Raw genomic sequence first — 22,493 nt, forward strand, 5'->3', positions numbered from 1 at the left:
CTCTCTCTCTCTCTCTCTCTCTCTCTCTCTCTCTCTCTCTCTCACACACACACACACACACACACACACACACACTCTCTCTCTCTCTCTCTCTCTCGCTCTTCCTCAGAAGAAATCAGTGTACAAATGCGCATCTTTTTGTTTTCTAAGCGCACTGCAGTTTATTTCGGCTGCTTTAGCCGGTGTCACAATGTGTGTGTATTAAACAATGGGTTTAAGGAGGCTAAGTGATTTATAGGAACTTCGGATTTTAAAGGTAAAGGTTCGGGGGGTTGACTCACCCGACTCACATTATAGCACGTTTGCTAATGTTTATCTGAAAGAACAGATACTATACTCAGGGGCGTTGCACAAGATCCCGGGCCCTATGCATAGGCAGTCCTGATGGGCCCCCATGCCACCATCCCCACCCTTGAAAATATTCAGGTAAAATAAAATATATTACAGACTTTTCAAGGGCCCTCTCTTCCTTTGGGGCCCTGGTAATTAGTACTGGTTTTACCCCCAGTCCGACGCCCCTGACTATACTAGGAGACCTGATTTATCAGGTCACATTCATAATAAATAAACAAGTTTTCTGATTTACAGTATATTGTGATGGGGTTGAAGTGTATGGGGTTGAAGACCAATGAAGATCTTAGCCAGCATATACTGGAAGATAGCACAAAATTTACAGTCAGTTTTCTCCAAGTATTTGTCCCTGTAACAGGGTTGAACTCTTTTTAAGTTCACATATAGTGAGGCCAATATAAGTAAAACTGACAAAGATTACAAGAGAAACTTGCCTCTGTTTGAACTTTGTGATCAAGACTACTTTCATGTCACTCTCTAAATATAATTTGTCACAGCATAACACAGGGTTGAACAGAAAATAAGAGACAAACTTCAGGGAAAACTAAATGCTTTTGGGGAAAGCTACATGTGCAAGCATGACATTTCAATTTTAATAAATTAAATATGAAATGGTTAATATTCCATTCCAATTAAAAACATTTTTTAACATTTATTACACACTAAAGAGAACTGAATACAGAATTTACTAAGTATATGTTAATAACATCATTCATAGCCCAGAAACTGCATTTCCTAACAGTGATCCTATGACGAACAGATTAATCTTTTGCAAAACAAAAGAAAAAGTCTGAAACATTAGCAGACTGTCAACCGAAATCAGTAACATGATATAGAGAATTTTACATTATCCAATAGAGCTTTACTTACAGCCCCAATATTGTCACCTCAGTATTTTCACATGATTTCCATCACACTTCTTAGAAAGGCAAGATGTTGCTTGGTCTCTGGTTTTTGTAACATCAGTCCACTCTAGACTATTTTTAGAGTTAGTTTGTCTTACTTTTCTAGATGTGATGTTATATTTAGCTTTTATTGATTCTCAAGAGCTAACTGTCAAGATGATGAAATCCAGTCTCAGATTAAACTGTAATAAATTACTGCTCTACCTTCCAAACTGTGTATTGTATTCCGCAGTGTTTACTGTGGTGCAGCATTGGAAAAAATCTGTAACAGCCATAAATGACAAAATACAACTGTGAAATCACAGCATCATTGATACCAAATTCCCTTTAAGGCAGTGGGTCTCAACCTTTTTTAACTCCCAGGCCCCTACATATAACTGTGATTCATGATTCCAGAAGTTTCAAGAATTGTTAGTCTGCAAAATCAATATTTGAGGAGGCAAATTAAAATATTAAATGTCAGTTTTTCACTATTATTTACAACAGGACCTGCATTTTCATGGGTTTTAATAAAATATTTTTGCTATAAGAGACGATAAAAAAAAAATTTATGCATCAAAAGCAATCCTTTCCTAATAAAAATGAACTTGAATTTCAAAAGTCACTAAATCTGTGAGAGCTCAATGTCACATTTTTGACAAGCCAAACATGTCTCTGAGTAATATGTAATTTATCTAAGCCTTTAAAATAAACTTAAGTCTGTAAAATAAGAATAAAGAACTACGCAAAAGCATTTCAGACATGTCCGGCACAATTTATAATACCCAAAAATCAAAGAGTTCCCCCATCTGGCACATTATCACATCCGTCAAATACTTAGGCTGACTGTAGGTTTGAATATTAGAACAGAAAAACACTGACATAAACAATCATGTACATCAATCACTTTACTGAATACTATGAAATAAAAAAAAAAATCCTTTCAAATTATTACCTTTTATCTGTTTTCAAATCCACATTATTTGAAAATCACAGCATTGATGTCTGTCAAAAAATAACATGCACAACACATGGTAGTATTTATGAGAAGCAGAGGTCCAGGGAGTACATGCATTTCCGGAAAACCCCACTTTACCAGATGTTTTGATTACATCATTGCTTTCTGAGAGAAGGAGAAAATGTTGACCTAAGCAGCTATCATGCTGTCTGTCAGAGATCGTAACATACATGAAACATGTACGTGAGTATAAATTTGTTCTTGTTCTTCTGAAATTGACAGGTGATTTTTACTTTCCTCATCTTCTAAGCTGTTGAAAAGTTAAGGCATTTATCAAAGTTTGATTAAAAAAAAATTCCAATAAAAAATTATATATTTTTACATGATCTAATTAACCCTTTGCCGATTTTCAGCCATACATATCTTCATAAAAAATTGACATCATTTAATCAATGATTTCAAATTCAGTCCTTTACTGAAAATCATAAAGATCTGTTGTAGTTCTGTTCTTTTTTTTATGTTTGCTCTCAGGTGTCTTCCATTTGAGGACTTCCTCTTAGCTACTGTTGCCATGGGCTCAGTCTTTCAGGGTCAGAGCTTTTCTTTATAGGTGCTTCAAACCAGCAACCATTGAAAGAGGCTCTCTGACTAAAATAAGATTGATTTGAACACTCAAAAGGCTGCAGAAGTTTCATATTTGAGAAATTAAAGGCTTGCGGAGTTTTAAAGCTAAGCATCATATACTGACTTACGCTTCTTAGGAACACACGGCTGCCATGTCATTTTGATAGCAGATCAATAATAATCACCCAGCAGACTGTGGACAATTCAATATGCAGCTAAAGACTGAATATCTTTTCTAAAGCTATAGCAATGTGGCATATAACTGTATACAATGCAGCACATCATGCAGAGATCTAATTTGTACAATCCGCTTATATCCCACTGATGGTTATATTTAAGGGTGGACCTTTATGCCTACTTTTTTTAGAAAATCATACATTTTCTCACAATTCACATTGTATGAATTTATGCGAAATCGCCACCTTGCAAAATAGTTACATTTTCCCGTCAGATTGGGTTTACTATTGCAACAAGGCAAAACAGATAGACGATTTTAAATGTACAAATACACACTTGAAGGTCCAAGCAAGAGAAAATTATCATTATTAAACTGAAGTATTTGCCATGGTGTTGCTATGCAGTTGCTTAGGTGCTCTGGGTGGTTTGCATTCTGGTCCAAGACAAAAAAGTGTGGACTCTAGATAAGCTATGTACAGTAAGTGTTTATTTGTTTGTTTGTTTGTTTTACTTTTTTGTCATCCACTAATTTAAATATTGCAATAATAACCCTTAAAAGTATAGTTTACCTAAACATTAAAATTTTGTCATCATTTACTCACCCTCATGTTGTTCCAAACCTGTGCGTTGAACAAAAAAGAAGATATTTTGAAGAATGTTGGTAACCAATGAGTTGCTGGTAGCCATTGACTTCAGTAGTACTTTATTTATCTATTTAATTTTATTATGGAAGTCAATGGGAACCATCAACTGTTTGGTTACCAACATTCTTCAGAATATCTTCTTTTGTGTTCAGCAGAAGAAAGAAACTCATACAGGTTTGAAGTTGAGTAAATGATGGCACAATGTTCATTTTTGGGTGAACTATCCCTTTAATTTGATTTTCAAATAAGGTTCTGCTTGGAATAAAGTATTACAATTCAAGGCCAGGTCATGCTGTATCGTTTTTCTGGAACCACGAAGAACAAGAGACAAATATGTTCCAGTCGACAACCATGCAGTTCATGTCAAGGACTAAATCACTCACCACTTTCTTATTTTTTTTTCTTTCTTCCATGAACTTAATGGCATGTCATATGCATAAATTCCCTCTGCAATCTCTTTTCTCATTTAACATTCATCAGGGTAAGTGTGCTGACTCTGGCTCATATTGAAGATCAATATGGGGACAAATGTCCTACACGACTTGCCTGGACTCACATTAGCACTTTGTCCTTTAATTAATAAGCTGGAAAGGTTGTACAAGATGTGCAAGCAGCACAAATTGAATGTCTGTAACATTCATTTACAAGAAGCTGATCAAAACAATACTGAAGGAGGGGCTCAAGTATCTTTTGTCTTTGGCACAGTAAGCAATAACTTAAAAACCACATAGAAATGCCTTAGCAACCACCCAGAACACCTTAACAACTACATAACATTAAAAATGACTAAACATCTACCAACTGTATAGTGATGCCCTGGCAACCACATAACATGCTAAAAAACATTCAGAAACCCTTACAACTGCATATCAAGATCCTAGCAACCACCCAGAACTCCCTAGCAACAACACAGCCACATAATAAAAATGACTTATAACAGCCACAAAAGCGCTGACAACCACCCTAGCAACCACATAGTGATGCCCTAGCAACCAACCAGTACACCTTTACAACCAAATAGAAACGTGTTAAAAATGTCACAGAACATCTGGAAACCACATACCAATGTCATGGAAACCACCTATAACATCCAAGCATCATGGCAGTGAGTTTTAAAAAGGCAAACAATAATACAATACCCTAACAACCACCTAGCAGTGCCCTAGTAACTACTCATAACTACTAAGCAACTACACAGCAACATGCTACAAATAACTCAGAACAACTAGCAGCTGGATAACAAAGCCTTGGCAACCACCCAGAACACCTTAAACCACAAAGCAGCATGTGAAAAACAAAATCAATACTCCTAGCAACCATGTAGCAACACCCTGTCAACGGCTCACTACCCACTAACAACCAACTAGCAATGCCCTAACAACTTCCAGAACTCCTTAGAAACCATACAGCAACACCCAAGCAACCACCTAGCAACTACCTAGCAACCACACAGCGACAGCCTACCAACGACCCAGAACCTCATAACCACATAGCTACATGTCAAAAACAACTCAATACACATAGCAACAGTGCCCTGGCAACCCCTCTAGCAACCACCTAGAAATGCCTTAGCAACTTCCAGACCACCCTAGAAACCATATAGCGACGTCCTAGCTACCACCCAGCATACTTTAAATGCATACATGTTAAAAAAAAATAATAATAACTCAGAACATCTAGTAACTCCATAGTGATGCCTTGGCAACCACCTAGCAACTACCAAGCAAGCACACAGCAACACCCTAACAACCATCCAGAACACCTAGCAACCACATAGCATGGTTTTGTAAACACAAACATCATGGCAGTGAGTTTTGTCCAGGTCAACAATACTACAATACCCAAGGAACCATCTGGAACACCACAGAGTAACAACACAGCAACTTGATAAAACTACTCCTAGAATACCCTGCAAACCAACCACAATACCGTAACAACATGGTGGTGAATTTTGCATAGACAGACAGTACTCTTATACTTATCACAACACAATGAAATGGACTAATTTATTAATTTCTCAATGTGTTTCAGATCACACAGAAACATAATCATGTAAAAGGGTGTAAATGGGCACTAAGGAAATGGTGCTTTTATCCACCTTCAGCTTGTCACTCTTCAGGCACCTGGCAACCGCAGAGCTCCAGCAGAACTGATTCATCCAAAGAGAATCCAGGTGTTAATTAACGGCAGCCGGGGCAGAAGGAGCCAGATAGCAAGCAACAGGATCATGACGAGCCGGCCAGCTGACCATGTCTCTTAGCAACACCATATTACTTCTGTGATAGGTCTGCTGCGCGTGTTACTCAAACAGTGACAAGTGTTCATTCCATCATAAACAGTCAGGTTTTTTTTTTTTTTTAGTCAAAATGAGTAATGGTTGGCCAAAAATCTTACAACAATGAAAATGGACTCTATTTAATCTTATTTTGCACAATTTATTAGTGCATGCACATTTATTACAAACACATAGCTTTTCTCTTCAAAAGACTTGAATTGATGGATTACTTGTGGATTATTATGATGTTTTTATCAGATGTCTGGACCTTCATTCTGACGGCACCCATTCACTGCAGAGGAACTTCGATATCTTTACGTTTTTGAGGAGTTGCTCTATATATTTTACAACCTGAACTAACCTTGCCAAGCCATAAAAAGGTCATGAGGGTCACATGATGGGTGTGCAGGACAAGTTATATATAAGGACATGTTAACTGTCTGGGGCTAGAGGCTTGTTGCAATCTCTTACCACAACCACCTTAGTGAGCAAACACCCCTAATAATAGCATCTTGTAGCGTTTTTATGCTTGCACATCTGTTTTGGGCAATGTTGACTAGTTGCCCAGAGATTCAGTTGTTTATAATGACAGTACATTGTCGACAATATCAGCGCTTGTTATCTGTACGAAGATCCAGCTCTTTCATGTAGAGCATTTCATGTAACGTCAGCCTCGGCCCATTACTCATGACTGCAGGTCACATCTAATGGCTGCTAATAAAGACACCATTGTGCCAAGTATTCATTAAAGAAATAGGACATGGTGTACTCACATACTATAGGCCTTTTCACTGAATATACAGAAAAGAGCTCATACTGCCCACAGCGTAACCATGTCAGTCATTAGTACTCCATTCTTAGACATGGGCTCTGTTTCAAAACCTCTCTTATGATGATGTCCACTGCCTACATCTAAGCATCCCGTTTAAAACACAAAGTGGAAAGTTCTAAAAAGAGCTAGGCTAAGCTAAGCAAAAAATCAATTGTTTAGAAAAATTAGCTAATTATTTTTTAGGTGCATTGTGGAATTGAATTAGTGCACTCAATAATGTTCACTATGGTTTCAGACACCACTAATAATGGTTGTTCACTTAAAATAATACACTGCCTAGGATATTTCGGACACAGACCTTAGCTAATCACACCACAAGTTACATGGCAAAAGTAGCATTCACTGCCATTCACAAATCCTTTCCTGTAGCCTCATGGGATAGAAAAGTGTCCATTAGACGCGCACTTCTCATCTTGCCAGAAGTAGTAGGTTATCTGAGGACTTTTCGGCTGTGAACACAATGAATTCAGACTACTGTTTTTTGCCTATAAAGTAGGGAAATATATTTCTAAAGCAGTCATTGTGTGCACCACAGCTTCTTTGTACCTTTTGCTATTGCCTGAGCACTTTATATTGTAAGACATGTTGTAAGCAGACACGCAGTTAAACACAATACAGCTCTGCTTACGATCTGTTTATTATTCACAGGGTAACACATCACGCTCTGGATGTGGTGTGGAGGACAAGTTTATATCACAGATCTAAATCAACATGTGAATCTTTCCTAATGTCATTTTAATGGGTTCAAGTGCACTTTTGATGTCTTAGCCAGGTCCTAAACCAAACACCGATGCCTGGCGTAGAGGCCATGTTTATCTGTGCTGAAACTGTCCCTCGTGAAGTTCTGAAGACCAACAAAGCCGTGAGTGCAACAGGCCTGGACACATGACGGAGGAGGTCACAACCTTTGTAAATCAAATTACAGATAGAACTGGAGTCACAGATGTGCTTTATAGCTCATTTATAATATACTGATCTAAGAAATCTTGAGATGTATTATCAGAATATAAGCGCTAAACTGAATCTGCAGACAAAACAAGCTATGTAATGGTTTTTGTTCGGATGTATTAATTTGTTTTCAAAAATTAAAAATGCAGTTCATACACACAATGACTTGAAAACACCTCTACAATTTTTTTAATTCTGAATTTTTCAATTGTGTGGGGTGGCATGAAGTAAAAAGGATATTAGGATTATATATGCTGTATATGACTGATATAAATGAAGAAAAGGGCTCATTAAAAGAATAAAATTCTTGAAAAGAAAGTCTGGGGCTTTAGAGGGGGTCAATAACGGTGGAAAAGAGTTAAAACGGCCTTTCCATCCTTTCTACATATAATTAAAAAAAAATAAATAAAACTGCATCTTTATAGCAGAAATTGGATGACAACGCCATCTGCTGGCTAAAGCTGTGCCTGTGTCTGAGAGTAAATCATGGAGCTCTTCATAGACATTCTACTGTCACATTTCTGTATGAAACCTCCTTGTTCCTTTAATAAAATAATAATAAGTTTTTACATTTAAGAAATCCTGATTTCAGTAAAACCAATCATGTTTAAAATTGTGAGAAAGACACACATGAGAAATAAAGAAAATATAAGGTCATATTAAGATAGCAAGCTCTGTGTCCCGCAAAAAAAAAAAAAAAAATAATATATATATATATATATATATATATATATATATATATATATATATATATATATATATATATATATATATATATATATATTAGTCTGGTTCCAAACGAGCCGTTCGTTGTAGATCTTTTTTTTATGCCCAAACATACACACTACATACTGACTATATTCAAAAAGTGAAAAAGCATAATGGGACCCCTTTAAACAACATGTTCATTATTGCAAATCCTCTAAGCACATCCTCATTTTTTTGATAATGCGTCGTTTTATAAAAAGAGTGTGCTTTGATTGGCACAGTGTGCTATTGTTTTGTGGTTGGTTGTGATTGTCAGGAATGTGTCGGAAATGTAACGCCCCTTACCATAATCATGAGCTTTAGCTTCAAAAGCAATTATAAGGACAGTTAATAATGTCGTCAGTTTTACCAGAGCCAGTCTACAGAGAGCCTTCCCACTCCCTATAGACCCCTTAATCGCCTACGTCACTGTGACGTCACCGCTCTAGCTGGAGGCAAAACATAAGGAAGAACTCATAGCAGGCGCGCTAAAAGTTTGAGGTTTTGACTTTAAAATGTCGTCTTGTTGTGTTTTTGGCTGCCAGAATTGAAGGAACAGCACTTTTGGTTCAAAACTAAAGTTTCACACGGATCCCGGCCGACATTCCTTCACAGAAATCAAGAAGACAATTGTGGTTGAAGGCAATACGGCGTACAGACTAGACAGAGACGATCATAAATAATGCTCGTGTTTGCAGTGCACACTTCATATTAGGTAAAATAATCTATGCATATGTACTGGTGTGTTGGTTTTATAGTACAAATCAGCAAGTTTATGTTTTATCGGTGAAAAGTCGCCAACCTTCAGCGCACTAGCTATCTTAAATGTTAAACAAACATACAGCGATAGATGTGTGTGCCATCCTTTGAATGGCGTCTTAAAATAATCCACATTGCTAATCATAGTTAGCCCAGCGATAGGTTACATTAGACAATAAGCCCTGACAAAAGTCCCCAAACCACCCGAAAGTAATTCATATGTTGTCTAGGAAATATCCAAAACCTGGTTAAAATGTTTCCAATGAGAAGAATATACAAGAACTACACCAGGCTTAGCTAAAAATAAATAAATTAGGCTATTGTAATGTTATCCACTCGTCATTATATTTTGGTCAGATAACCAGTTTGGTCAGTGAACTGAGTGATCAACTGAATTAATTGATAAATGTATGCTAACTCCCACTTTTTTAATTATTATTATTTTTGTCACGGTCCCGCAGAGTCAGTGACTGTACATATTCGGACAGTTCCGAACCTTCTTCTGCATCATATGTTTAATAAATCCCTCCTAAAACGTGCTAGTTTACGCTTGTCAACATTGCATCCGCGCCTCTTTTTGCCTCCAGCTAAGCCCCGCCCACCCGGAGACGTTGCAATGTTTACAAACTTTTAAGGGGTCTATTAAGTCCTATTGTACCGAATTTTGGTTGCAGTTCCACCAGAGTTCCACTGGGGATTATTAAAAGGTATTTTAATAATGTCATCGCCATGAGTGCAAAATGAATGGGAGTCTATGGGGCTAGACGGCTAAATTTGTACCTTTAACCCAATTGCTGTTGAGAAATCTCAGATCTGATTGTAGGTTTTGCAAGTTCAACATGGGTTATAGGTCAAAAATTGAATGAACGCGTACTTATGTCCTTTCGATTTCTTACAGGTTGAGTTGTTGTTGCCCATAAGACGCTAGCATTCTGCTAATGAACTATAACGTATGACGTCATTGACATTTTAAAAGACTTTTTAAAGCAAATAAGTGACTCTAAAAATTTAACACCCAGCAATGTTTAATTTCTTTGGATCTCTTTTTGAATACAACATTTAAATTACTAGACAAAAAAATATATCCTGAGAAAATTGGATTTTGAGGGGTATACCACCATTGACCTCCATTCATTCTGCACTCCTCCTGTGAGCGCCCTCATATGGAATCAGAGTGGAACTGCAACCAGTTCAGAAGCCGGAAGTGTAGTGAGAGTGAAACTTCTCGCCATATTAGACATTCTCTGGTTATACTCTGTCACAATGGGCGTGTCCTGCTTCTGCTCTACTTGAGCGTCCAGTGTGAAGCAAAACGTAGTGAATCATGTTTGTCATTTTTTTTGCCGCCAGTTGTATTATCAGAGAACAGAGGATACTATGTTTGTAAACATAAATCCATCTCCATCTGCACTTGTGATCATAAGAAAGACTAATAATATGTCATACTCTACACTTTACCAAACTCCGCATTTGAACAGTCAATAGCAAATTATACACCATACTTACAGGCTCTGATTCAGAAGTGACAGATTGACCTAGCAAAGCTGGAATTGCCCCATTTTTTAGAAATAGCCTTTCCTCCGTAAAATGTGCTGCACACACTCGAACATTCGGGTTGTAATGCTCTGGAACAGTGTTGTAAATAAATGTTAACAACTGACTCCTAATTGCGTCCACATTCAGAAGGCCAAAAAAAGTGTTTTTGCTTTTGCATAGAAACACAAAGCGTCTCCACGACATGGAGGCAAAAACACTACTGCGATACCTAAAACCAGCCTTCTTTCTTTATGTATACATTTGGGTGGTACTATGCAAATATTTCCACATAGTGACGTAGATATGTGAGGGAGAGTTCAATCACGTTTTTGGCCGGTCTGGATCAGCCTTCTCTTTTTTGGCCGGTCTGGATCAGCGTTGTATTTTTTGTGAATTTGTTAATTTGAAGATATTATATTTTCTTTGTTTTTTTCTAATCGTTATGGAGTTATTATATAGTAATGCCTCTCTTCCTGGGCTGCCCCCATGCTAAAAATAATTCAGTGCTCAGCATGAGATATATGGACCAGGCCATTGGCTATTTATATAAAGTGTTATGAATTCAGGATTGCGAGATATTAACTCACAAAAAGTCAGACTTATCCAAATCATAATGAGCTGAGAACCGATGAGAGAGTTGATTATAAGAGCATTTTTGTAGTGAACCCAGATTTAACTAATGGGATGAGAAGTACAAACCCGATTCCAAAAAAGTTGGGACACTGTACAAATTGTGAATAAAACAGAATGCAATGATGTGGAAGTTTCAAATTTCAATATTTTATTCAGAATACAACATAGATGACATATCAAATGTTTAAATTTCATGGCATCAACACATCTCAAAAAAGTTGGGACAAGGCCATGTTCACCACTGTGTGGCATCCCCTCTTCTTTTTAGAACAGTCTGCAAACGTCTGGGGACTGAGGAGACAAGTTGCTCAAGTTTAGGAATAGGAATGTTCTCCCATTCTTGTCTAATACAGGCTTCTAGTTGCTCAACTGTCTTAGGTCTTCTTTGTCGCATCTTCCTCTTTTTGATGCGCCAAATCTTTTCTATGAGTGAAAGATCTGGACTGCAGGCTGGCCATTTCAGTACCCGGATCCTTCTTCTATGCAGCCATGATGTTGTAATTGATGCAGTATGTGATCTGGCATTGTCATGTTGGAAAATGCAAGGTCTTCCTTGAAAGAGACGACGTCTGGATGGGAGCATATGTTGTTCTAGAACTTGGATATACCTTTCAGCGTTGATTGTGCCTTTCCAGATGTGTAAGCTGCCCATGCCACATGCACTCATGCAACCCCATACCATCAGAGATGCAGGCTTCTGAACTGAGCGCTGATAACAACTTGGGTTGTCCTTGTCCTCTTTAGTCCGGATGACATGGCGTCCCAGTTTTCCAAAAAGAACTTCAAATTTTGATTCGTCTGACCACAGAACAGTTTTCCACTTTGCCACAGTCCATTTTAAATGAGCCTTGTCCCAGAGAAAACGCCTGTGCTTCTAGATCATGTTTAGATATGACTTCCCAGATATCACATTGTTAAGAAGTTTTCTAAATTGCACTTGATTTGTACACATCTGCTGTTTAAAAACATTTGATAAACATTTTAGAAAAAAAGCAGTTTTATATACATTCTAAATTATAAACATCTTAAATACATTTTCTAAATGTCCATTTAACATCTGAGAGGAAACATCTTACAGACGCATTGCAGATGAGCAGACACTCTAAAAAACACGTCTTGCAGATGTTAATGCAGAAATCATATAGATGTCTCTGTGATGTACTGTGCGTGTACAGTCTAATTTTTAAATGCAAAAGGTGTCTTCCCTGATAGCACATGCACATCACAGAGACATCTATTTGACGTCTGCATTACATCTGCTAAATTCATCTGCAATTCATCTATAGTACGATTCCAAACAGATGACAGATAGAGGTTCAGAAATGTTTATGATTTAGAATGTATGTAAAACTGACATCTTAAAGATGTTTATCAGATGTTTATACACAGCAGATGTTTTCCAGATGAAGCGATCTTTACACCTTGCATCTAACCTCTGCAGACATACCTGTGCTATCTGGGTTGTTTGTACACTCCATTGATCTACAAACTTGTGTTCCTGTAGGATTCTCATATATTCAGTATGTAGATGAGAGCTTAGACAAATTTTACAGAATTTCTGTCGTTTTCTTTCCAGACAACCCTTCCCCCTTTTCATTATCTGTCTTAGACCTGCTTTATTTCCCAGCTTTATTGCCCAAAAGCTCTTCTTCTTATCTTCAGTTACCTGAAGACCCTCAGACTTCATCATAATGTCATCATAATAACTCAACCGCATCATTGGTTGCATTTCTGAAGGGTCACTCTCTCTCCTGCTGCTGACCCAGAGAGTGTTTACCAGGGTAACACTTCATTTTAAGGACCTGTTCTCTCTTTTAACTAGTTTCCTTTTAATCTAGGTTTTTTTTGTTGTTGTTGTTGTTGTTGTTGTTGTTGTTGTTGTTGTTTTTAATTAACAACAAGGTTGCTAGATTAGTAGTCTAAACAGTTTACGCAGCCGGCCTCTGCGTGTTCTTTGAAATGAACTGTTCAAAAGAACCGATTCCCGAAAATGACTCGGAGTCGTTGACTCGCTGAAAGCTGTTGTCCAATCAAAGAGCAAAAAGAACACAGTGGGCGGTCCTCCGCGTTGGCGGTTGTGTTTGCAGCAGTCGATCCTGCACAAATTTTTTCGCGAATTTAACGAGCTTCTTGCTAATCATTTGAAATCCCACCACGACCAACTTTTAAACTGGACAATCTAGTTTTTGTTGACCGGACCAAATAATCCAGCAAGCGAACCGATCGCTCTGCTCGGTAAATATTGTCAGTGTTGTGTATGTTATTGGTGTGCTGTAACGTTAGTTAGCAACATTAGCAGCGTGTTTATGATCAGAGTGCCTGTCTTTATTTCGTTAGCGAAATCTATAAAACTAGTCTATTAAATAACTAGTTAATGCTGACTTTAAGATCATCCTAATGTGTACTGATGTAGTATGATTTGATGTTTAAGAGTTTAACAAGCGATCTAGCAGTTCTGCAAACTAGTGTAGTTCGCATACTATCCGTACTAAGCGCGTCCCAAACCTGTGTGAGATACCCGGATGACCTGCTCTATTCTGTTTTATGAAAGTAGAGAGTCAGCAAGGACAAAGGATTAATTTTAAAATATGGTTTAAATGTTACACATGCAGGGCCCTATGTGTGGAATTTGGGATGAGGCCCCGGGCCCTGTGACAAATGGGCCACAGACCATCTTTTTTTGCTACAAAGTGACATGTTATGAAGAGGTGAAAGGTAATTAATGCATCGTTTTACAGTATGAATATTTGAAGTGTGAAGGCGCCATTGGGGTCCCACGCTTAAAACATTTTGGCTCTGTGAATAAACAAGATACGTGTGTTGTTATTAATTAAACATTGGCACATTTCATAATTTGGCATGATGTGTGAAATCAAGGGTTTTAGAAGCAAAGGGACGAGGTATGTTTTAGATGTTACAGAAGCAGGGCTCTGTGTGTGGAATTTGGGAAGGGGCCCCGGGCCCCACAAATCAATCTTATGGTACATATTGGCATGCTTGCCTCAAAAGATGTAAAAATATGTAATGCATTACTTTATGAATACGTCGCCACACATAAAGCTTTCTGTCGCTGTGAATTTATCAGATACTAGTGTTGCGTAAAAAAGTTGCGTTATTAGTCTGAATGCGGGATTATGTGAAATTGAGGCTGAATCATGGATATACTATTTTAGTTTTTATTTATATTTTGAATGTTTTTATTATATTTTGTTTATTTTTCAAATATTTTTATATTTTAGTTTTAGTTGAAGTTTTAGTAATTTTGTTGTTTCTGCGATTATTATTTTTTTATATTCTAGTGCATCAAGTTAAACTAAAAGAAAATGAGAAATTATATCTTCATATTTTTTTTTAAATATTTTCTATATTTGAAGTTGAATTTTCTTTCTTTATTTTTCTATATTTTCTATTATCTATGTTAACATTTATTTTATTTCAAGTAATTTTTTTTTATTTATTTATTTATTTTTTTGTACGGTTTGGTTTTAAAGGAATAGTTCACCCAAAAATGAATTTCTGTCATGATTTACTCACCCTCAGGTTGTTCCGAACTTGTTTTCTCTATGCTATGTAAGTCAATGGCTACCGTCAACTCATACAGGTTTGTAACAACTTGAGGGTGAGTAAATCATGACAGAATTGTTATTTTTGGGTAAAGTATCCTTTTAGTTAATGATCATAACCCTGTTTCAGCCCGTAACTCTTGCTTGTGGTGTCTCCTGCAGGACATATTTGAGGATGGAGGATATGGAGGTGGAAGTCGCTCCAGTATCCAGTGAGGCCAGTGTGATTGTAGTCTCTGACTCCGAGAGCAGCACAGAAGAAGAGGGTGTTCCCATGCAGGTTCAAAGCCCGTCTGATCGACTCAGACTCTCAGGTCTTCGGGTGGTCAGGAGGAGACATGTAACTGGGTAAGAGAATGCAACCGCTGGACCATCAGACTGCAGCTTTTCCCCCCAAATATGGTTGCAGGAATTTCTTTAGAATTCATAAAAGAACTCATAAAAGTCAAATGTAAATATAACGGGTTCACTAACTTTTTCCTGCAACAACAGTATGGAATCATTGAAAGACTTGATCTTTCTGACTTCCTTCCTCTCTCTAAGTTCACGGACGCAGTTCTCCCCGCGTGAAGAGCGAATCCGCAGACTCCGGGAGCTCATCGTGGAGAATCTGGCAGAGCGGCTGAGCGGCTCCCAGGACGCACCGAATCCACAAGCGCTGGATCCTGAACCGAGCTCCAGACACACCGCTGCTGTTGTGAATGTGCCCACGTCTGATCAATCCAGCGCTACAGGTCCACTGCCGTTTCATTTCTCAGTTCATCACGCGTTCATTTTCCCAGCTAACTTTTAAATGATTTAATTAAGTTCTACATGAACAGTTTACTATTAGAATTGCTGATATCATTTTTGATAATAGAAGTAATTGACATAATCTTAAATTTATAACATAAGAGATGCCCAATATATCATTAACATATCAATTATAGTAATATAAATTTTTAATTTATCATTATAATAGATATTGGATATAACTCAGTTGTTCCCCTATTTTTACATTTCAACTAACTCAAAATTACAGCTATTTTTAAATGCACCAATACTTTTTATAACACTTTCAAATTGAATAGATTTTCATGCATTATTATGATGTCTAAAATTGTACATTTTAGGTTTTATTATTTTAATGTGTCTGAATAAATTCTAATATCATCTAATATTAAAATAAATTATAATATCAACAAAAACATAAAAATAATTAATTTTATTGGTACTGGCTAGAATTCTAATTACACCTTCCTATTATAAAAAGGAAATTTTTATTTATTTATTTAATTTGATTTTATTTTTAAACAGTGGATGCACCAGTAATACCAGTCTAAATTGAAAGAGACGGAGCAGCTCACACTCTGCGTAATATGTGTGAAATCTTTTATTTTTGTTATCACTATGGTCATTTGATTATAGCAGTGTTTCCTATACATTGAGTTATTTGTGACGGCTCGTCACTATATCAAAACCGCCACAAATAGATTTTCCAAAAGGCTTATACTTTGTTGAATAAAATGAGCGCTTCACGTTTCAGAATTAAAATGCAGCGCGGGTGTATTTGAAAAGAACCGACTGTCTTCAGAAAAGCTTCGATGTCATTTTCGTTTCGTCTTTCCTGTAATGCCTGATAAAGTAGCGTTTGTGAGCAGTGCTTATATGATTACAGCCGATACCGGGGAAACCGCTATATCTCCGCTCCAACAGCGCCTCCTGCTGGCAGAGAATTAATTTGCAGTCTGTGGGAAACACTGGAGCCATGTATTATTTCTCTAAATTTGGCTACTACTACTATTAATATCTTGTACCCTGCAATAATAATTTGCACAAACTCACTTTTATGAGATGAATATATATATATATATATAAAAAAAAAGAGTATCGGCCAAAAAAATTGGCATCATATATCGGTCATCAGCTGCCCTGATTTCTAAATATCGGCATCGGCAGTGAAAAACCCATATGTCGGTCGACCTCTAATTTACACATTTATATTGATAATGAAATGTGTTATTTTTATTGATTGATTTATTTTTCAGCCATATTTTCCATTCCTTTTTTGATCCTTGAACACTTTTTTTTTGCTACTGTATTTGTAAGACTCATATTTATATTCCTATGTTATGATTGGCTTCTTGGCATGTGAAATGAAGCCGTATGTTTTTGTGTAACTCAGGGTCCAGTGTTTCTACAGAGGCTGAAGGGTCGAGAGCAGCCGCTCAACCAGAAGAGCCAGAACAAGAGTCTGAGGTGACTGATGCTTTTGTGTTGGTAATGTGTCTTCAGCTGTTGTGCCTTTATAATAAATTATGTGAAATCAACAGAACTGATCTGATCCGCTGTTAATGTGGCAGAATATGCATAACAACATAGTAGTAAAGTGGGTTGTGAATTGTCATCTGTCTGTGAGTCGGAGGATCCTGTGGCAGCCGCAGCGAGTCCTGCAGGAGAGGCTGAAGCAGATGAGGGCGAGGGAGAGACCTGCTCCATCTGTTTTGAGCCCTGGACCACGGCAGGGGACCACCGATTGGCCGCTCTCCGCTGCGGTCACCTTTTCGGCTTCATCTGTATCTCCCGCTGGCTGACGGGGGGAGGAAGTAAATGTCCACAGGTGGGTTTCACTGAATGAACATTGTGCTAGAATCAAAGGCCTGATCATTCGCTGGTTACGATACCAGAATAGTCAATATATATAATATAATATATATAAAGAAACTTTTTTTTTTTGTAAGTAGGTCCATGACTGGCTGTATGAATGCATATACACTTTTTTTTTTATTGTACTTTATTTGAATGTTGTCGTTTTTTACTATATTGTTTTTAAAATATTAATAAAAATGTTAACTATTATAAACAATAAAATGATTTTGTGTGTCCTTAGTGCAATAAACCAGCCAAACGTGGGCATATCATATTTCTTTATGCACGGAAACTGAAAGCGGTGGACAACACGGAGGAAGTGCGACTGAAGAGGTGCTTGTTTGAGAGATTCTTATTGGTTGTGGGGTTTTATTTGAATGCATCTGCAGAATGTGCTTGAGCTGATGGGTTTGACTGTGCAGTCGTTTAGAGCTGGAGCAGGGGTCACGGAGGATGGAGCAGCTGGAGGTGGCTCAGTGTCGGCAGCAGATGCAGCTCATGGCTGATGAAAATGTGCGACTGCGCAAAGAGGTCGAGGTGCGTGTCTTTTTCAGGAGAAACTCTGTGCTCCTCTTTCTTTTACGTCTCGTGTTTTTTGTTGGTAGTTGTTTTGTGGAGCGGTTTTTTATGTTTTTTTATATTATTAAAATATTATTGTTGTGAAAAACCTATTAGCAACATTTATTATAAACACCAAGCCTAAACAAATTTATTAAAGTAAAACTAAAGCTTCTGGCATATGGGAAATGTACTATAAAAATAACTTGGGTTCACAAACCTCTTTTCTTCAGCACAAATCCAAATGTATGTACTTTTTGCATGTTATGCATGCTTAACGTTAATTGTATTACATACCTAACTTTGATTTATAAGTCAGCATGACTCTGATATTCAATACTATAGTATATTCCAGGAAATACAGCATTTTTTAAATTGTGTTCCAAATTTTTTACAGAAAATATTTAGATTTTATGCTGATTTGTTTGGTTCCATACTGTTAAAAATTGAAGATTTCAATAGAATAATTATTGTTTAAATAAGTAATAATGGAAAGCTTTGGAAAGCAGAATGAAAAATGGTTATATGACAATTTTGGTAAATGTAAAAAAATATATATATTTTTTTATATAGTTCACCCCCAAATGAAAATATTTCTGTAGAGAGAGAGAGAGAAAAACTTTCCATACAGTGAAAGTCAATGGGGTCCAAAAATCCAATTTTGAAAACACTTATCTATAGAATGGGGTGGACGATTTAATTTCGTTCAATTTAATGACAACAAATTAGAGCCACATACTACGAGCTTATGATCATGTGACTAGTGGAAGTAAAGCATCATCGCTGCTGTATTCAGTCCTGATCTCTGTGTTTAGGAGTTGAGGAGGTGGAAAGCTCAGGCAGCGTTCGGCTCCTCTCAGAGAGCGTCTCTCTCGTCATCTCAGAGGCAGGACTCGTCCAGCGGGGGACATTATGTCTTCTCTAAGGCTGTGCTGGTGTCTCAGACGGGGGGCAGTAGGGTCCTGTCCTACTGTGAGCCTCTCGGCTGCCTGCTGGCGTCTCAGCCTTCTCCACAAGCAACCTTGGTGCCAGGTAGGAATTTGAGCTGTTCCACATTGATTTTGTTTCCTCTCATTGTTTATATAGCCATTGATTGTTGCTCCCTCAGGCTTCGGTGTGAAGAAGATCAGCACTGCGACTCTCAAACCTAGTCAGTATGTTCCCATCCACTCCAAACAGATCCGAGGTCTGGCCTTCAGCCGACACCAGGACAGCCTTCTGCTGTCTGCGGCCCTCGACAACACCCTCAAACTCACCAGGTGACAGACCGATGCTTTCCTCCTGTGTAATAACTGTATGTTCTGTCAATCACCAAGTAACACCTGCTATAATAAAACAACACAAAACGCAGGACTGGAATTAATTTGACACCGACAAATATATAATTTATGCCAATTAATCGACACTTAAAGTTAGATACATATTTTTTGTTTCTTTTCTTATGAAATAAACTTCAAGTAGTTATGTGCAAAGGAGCGTAAGAGCAAGGTGAAATATATATACATCTAAAATCTAATAATATCTTCTGAAATAAGGACAGTATAACCTTCATTTGAAAGCACATGAACATTATACTGTATGTGCCATTAAAAAAAAAAAAAAATGATATGTTTATTTTGTTTTGTAATTTTTATATTTAGATTTCATGTTAATAAAATGTAAAATAATGTGATGCTATTTTTCATTGCTTTTTTAATAATAACTTCAAAACACTTACATTTCTTACATTTTAGAATAAAATAATTCAGCACTGATATTCATTAAGGATTTTTTTTGTTGTTTTCATGTTGCTGCTTTTTAAAAATTTAAAAATAAAAAAAAGTTTAAATGTTATTGGCCAGATATTCCAACTTGGTTATTGTTATCAGTCGGGCTGTTATAGTAAACTAAAACTAAATCCATAACAAAAATACAATAAATGTTAAAATATATTAAATTAAATATTTAAAAACATATTTTATTTCAGTTAGTTGCCAAGGCAGCATCTCATTTTCATGTACTACTCAAATAACTGAAGCTAAAATTAAAATTAATAAAAACAATATAATATTAAACATAAAAAAATGAATACAATGCAACAAAATTACTAATATTTGACTCAAAATTAAAAAGAAATTATGCAGCGCAAAAGCTAATTCATAATGCTTACATAAACTGTAATAGTATCTCAATGATTATCAAAATCCAGTATCCGTCATCCTCTAGAATTGATTTCCTGATTTGATTCTGATTCAGACAGTCTTTGTTTGATTCGGTTTAATTTTGATTGTGATATATAATCAGATGAATCAGTTATGATGTCTGTTCTCTCTCTTTAATGCTGTAAATTATACAGGACAAACTGATTCATACCAGTAACTTGTCTTTTTGAACAGTTTAATAAAAACCTTAATCAGACAACTCTGGTCAAGTTCATAAGAATCATCTGTTAGTGAATCAGACTACATTGCTCATGTAATGTGTGTTTTTGCGTGCAGCCTGTCTTGACAACTCTTGGCAGTGTTTTATAGTATACTCCTTTTTATTGGGTTACATTCAAACCAGACTGGAATATGATTATTCTTTTTTTATTGATTATTCTTTGGAAGATTCTGATTTTACCACCCAGAATGATTTGAATGTACCGGCAGATTTTAGTTTGAAAATGCTTGAAGACGAATCCCTGGTTATTTTTTTTTTTTTATGCACCAAAACCCAATGCTAGTTTCGATCAGCTTCTGAATATAGCACGTTGAGACTCTTTTGATGTTTTCTTCGCAGCCTGATGACGAACACGGTGGTTCAGGCCTACAACACGGGCAGACCTGTGTGGAGCTGCTGCTGGTGCCATGACAACAACAACTACATTTACGCCGGTCTCGCCAACGGCTCTGTGCTGGTGTACGACACGCGGGACACCAGCACTCACGTTCAGGAGCTGGCGCCGCTGCGCTCCAGGTCACTTTCAGCTGTATCCTCTTTGGTGAAACTGTAGCATGCTGTAAATATTGCTGGACTGTGTCCCATTCATTTTGTCCCGCTTCTTCACTGTAGCTGTCCAGTGGTGTCTCTGTCCTACATCCCGCGTGCCGCCTCCAGCACGTTCCCGTGTGGCGGCCTAATCGCTGGCTCGCTGGAGGGCGGATGTTTCTGGGAGCACATGGAGGGAACCACATACACGCCCCACATCCTTCCTCTAGAGTCGGGCAGCTGCACAGACATACAGGTGGAGCCGGACAGCAGACACTGCCTCGTCACGTACAGACCAGGTACACGTCCAACTCACAAACGGGCCAGTCCTAATATTTAATTATCATAGGTATTTTACTTTATTAGGGCCGATATGTAATATGATGGCTGCCTTTTAACGATTTATACTGCTTTGTTGGTTTTGTACAGTTTAAAAAATATGTTATTAAGGGCCAAGCGCTGAAGGTAGTTGTTCTTCTGCTCTTGAGTCGATGGCAGCCCATAGAACTGCTTGCTGAAAAGTTATTAAATTTGGCACATGGTCTCTAACTTAAACCCTCTAGCGCCACCAACAGCTCAAATTTGCACTCACATTTATGCTGATAACTTTTGAACCGCCATACGTTTTGGTTTTTCAAACGCCTTCTAGACCATTGGCCTGGTTTTTGCTAAAATTGAACCAGATCATCTTCAGACCATGACAAAAAACAAAGTATCTTGAATAATGCGCAAACAAATTTGACGAAGAGCACGCCAAAATGGACGCGAGGCTATATCTCCGCAACGCTTTTAGGCTGATTTATACTTCTGCATCGGACCTACGCCATAGTCTACGCATAGACGCACACCCTACGCCGTAGCCTGACGTGCACCTCTCCAAAAATCTAACAGCGTGTCAATTTCACGCGGACCGCAAGCGCTGTGATTGGTCTGCTAGAACTCCATATGTTCTTGAGTTTTGTGTGTGTTTATGTGCACTTTAATATATTTTAATGTGACACATTCTTATATAAAATAAAACAAATCAAAGAACAAGTGTCTTATTTATTATACTACATAGCATTATACATCACTAGTTGTCCGTGACCAACAATGTTGATCTGCCATGGTACAAGTCCTTGTGGAGATTGAAAGAATTCCATCTTCTCCTGTTCAGTTGTCTTCTTTTTGTAGTTTTAAATAATGATTTTATGATTTGATATTTATTTGCCGCCCTCACGGTTATAATGCTTCTCCGAGGAGCCGCTTCTTCTGCTTTTTCTGTGGTCTGTGGGTTACACCAGCAACATGCCCGTGGACACTGCAGACTAGCGGTTTGCATGTGTACTGCACGTCGACGCGGACAACGATACAGGAGTATAAATAAAGGCTACAGCGTAGGTCCAACGCAGAAGTATAAATCAGCCTTTAGTGTATTCAAACCAAAC

General features: G+C 37.5%; 1 protein-coding gene across 5 annotated transcripts in view; it reads left to right on the plus strand.

Annotated features, from left to right (window-relative positions):
* The window catches only part of LOC109083683 (E3 ubiquitin-protein ligase RFWD3-like), a 512,102-nt gene that overhangs the window by 487,869 nt on the left and 1,740 nt on the right, over positions 1-22,493 (plus strand). Inside the window, exons 1-13 of one of the 5 annotated variants that reach the window (XM_042754305.1) lie at positions 13,407-13,603; positions 13,981-14,083; positions 14,909-14,969; positions 15,094-15,279; positions 15,475-15,665; positions 17,096-17,169; positions 17,330-17,530; positions 17,801-17,892; positions 17,982-18,096; positions 18,933-19,149; positions 19,226-19,376; positions 20,878-21,054; positions 21,151-21,365. In XM_042754305.1, coding sequence (XP_042610239.1) covers positions 13,987-14,083; positions 14,909-14,969; positions 15,094-15,279; positions 15,475-15,665; positions 17,096-17,169; positions 17,330-17,530; positions 17,801-17,892; positions 17,982-18,096; positions 18,933-19,149; positions 19,226-19,376; positions 20,878-21,054; positions 21,151-21,365 — 1,777 coding nt within the window. In that variant the 5' untranslated portion in view covers positions 13,407-13,603; positions 13,981-13,986. Of the gene's footprint in view, positions 1-13,406; positions 13,604-13,980; positions 14,084-14,908; positions 14,970-15,093; positions 15,280-15,474; positions 15,666-17,095; positions 17,170-17,329; positions 17,531-17,800; positions 17,893-17,981; positions 18,097-18,932; positions 19,150-19,225; positions 19,377-20,877; positions 21,055-21,150; positions 21,366-22,493 lie in introns of those variants that run through there. The other 4 variants (XM_042754306.1, XM_042754308.1, XM_042754307.1 and 1 more) reach the window with 4 other exon arrangements.

Source organism: Cyprinus carpio, unplaced genomic scaffold (genome assembly GCF_018340385.1).
Source record: "Cyprinus carpio isolate SPL01 unplaced genomic scaffold, ASM1834038v1 S000006493, whole genome shotgun sequence".
Lineage (NCBI taxonomy): Eukaryota > Metazoa > Chordata > Actinopteri > Cypriniformes > Cyprinidae > Cyprinus > Cyprinus carpio.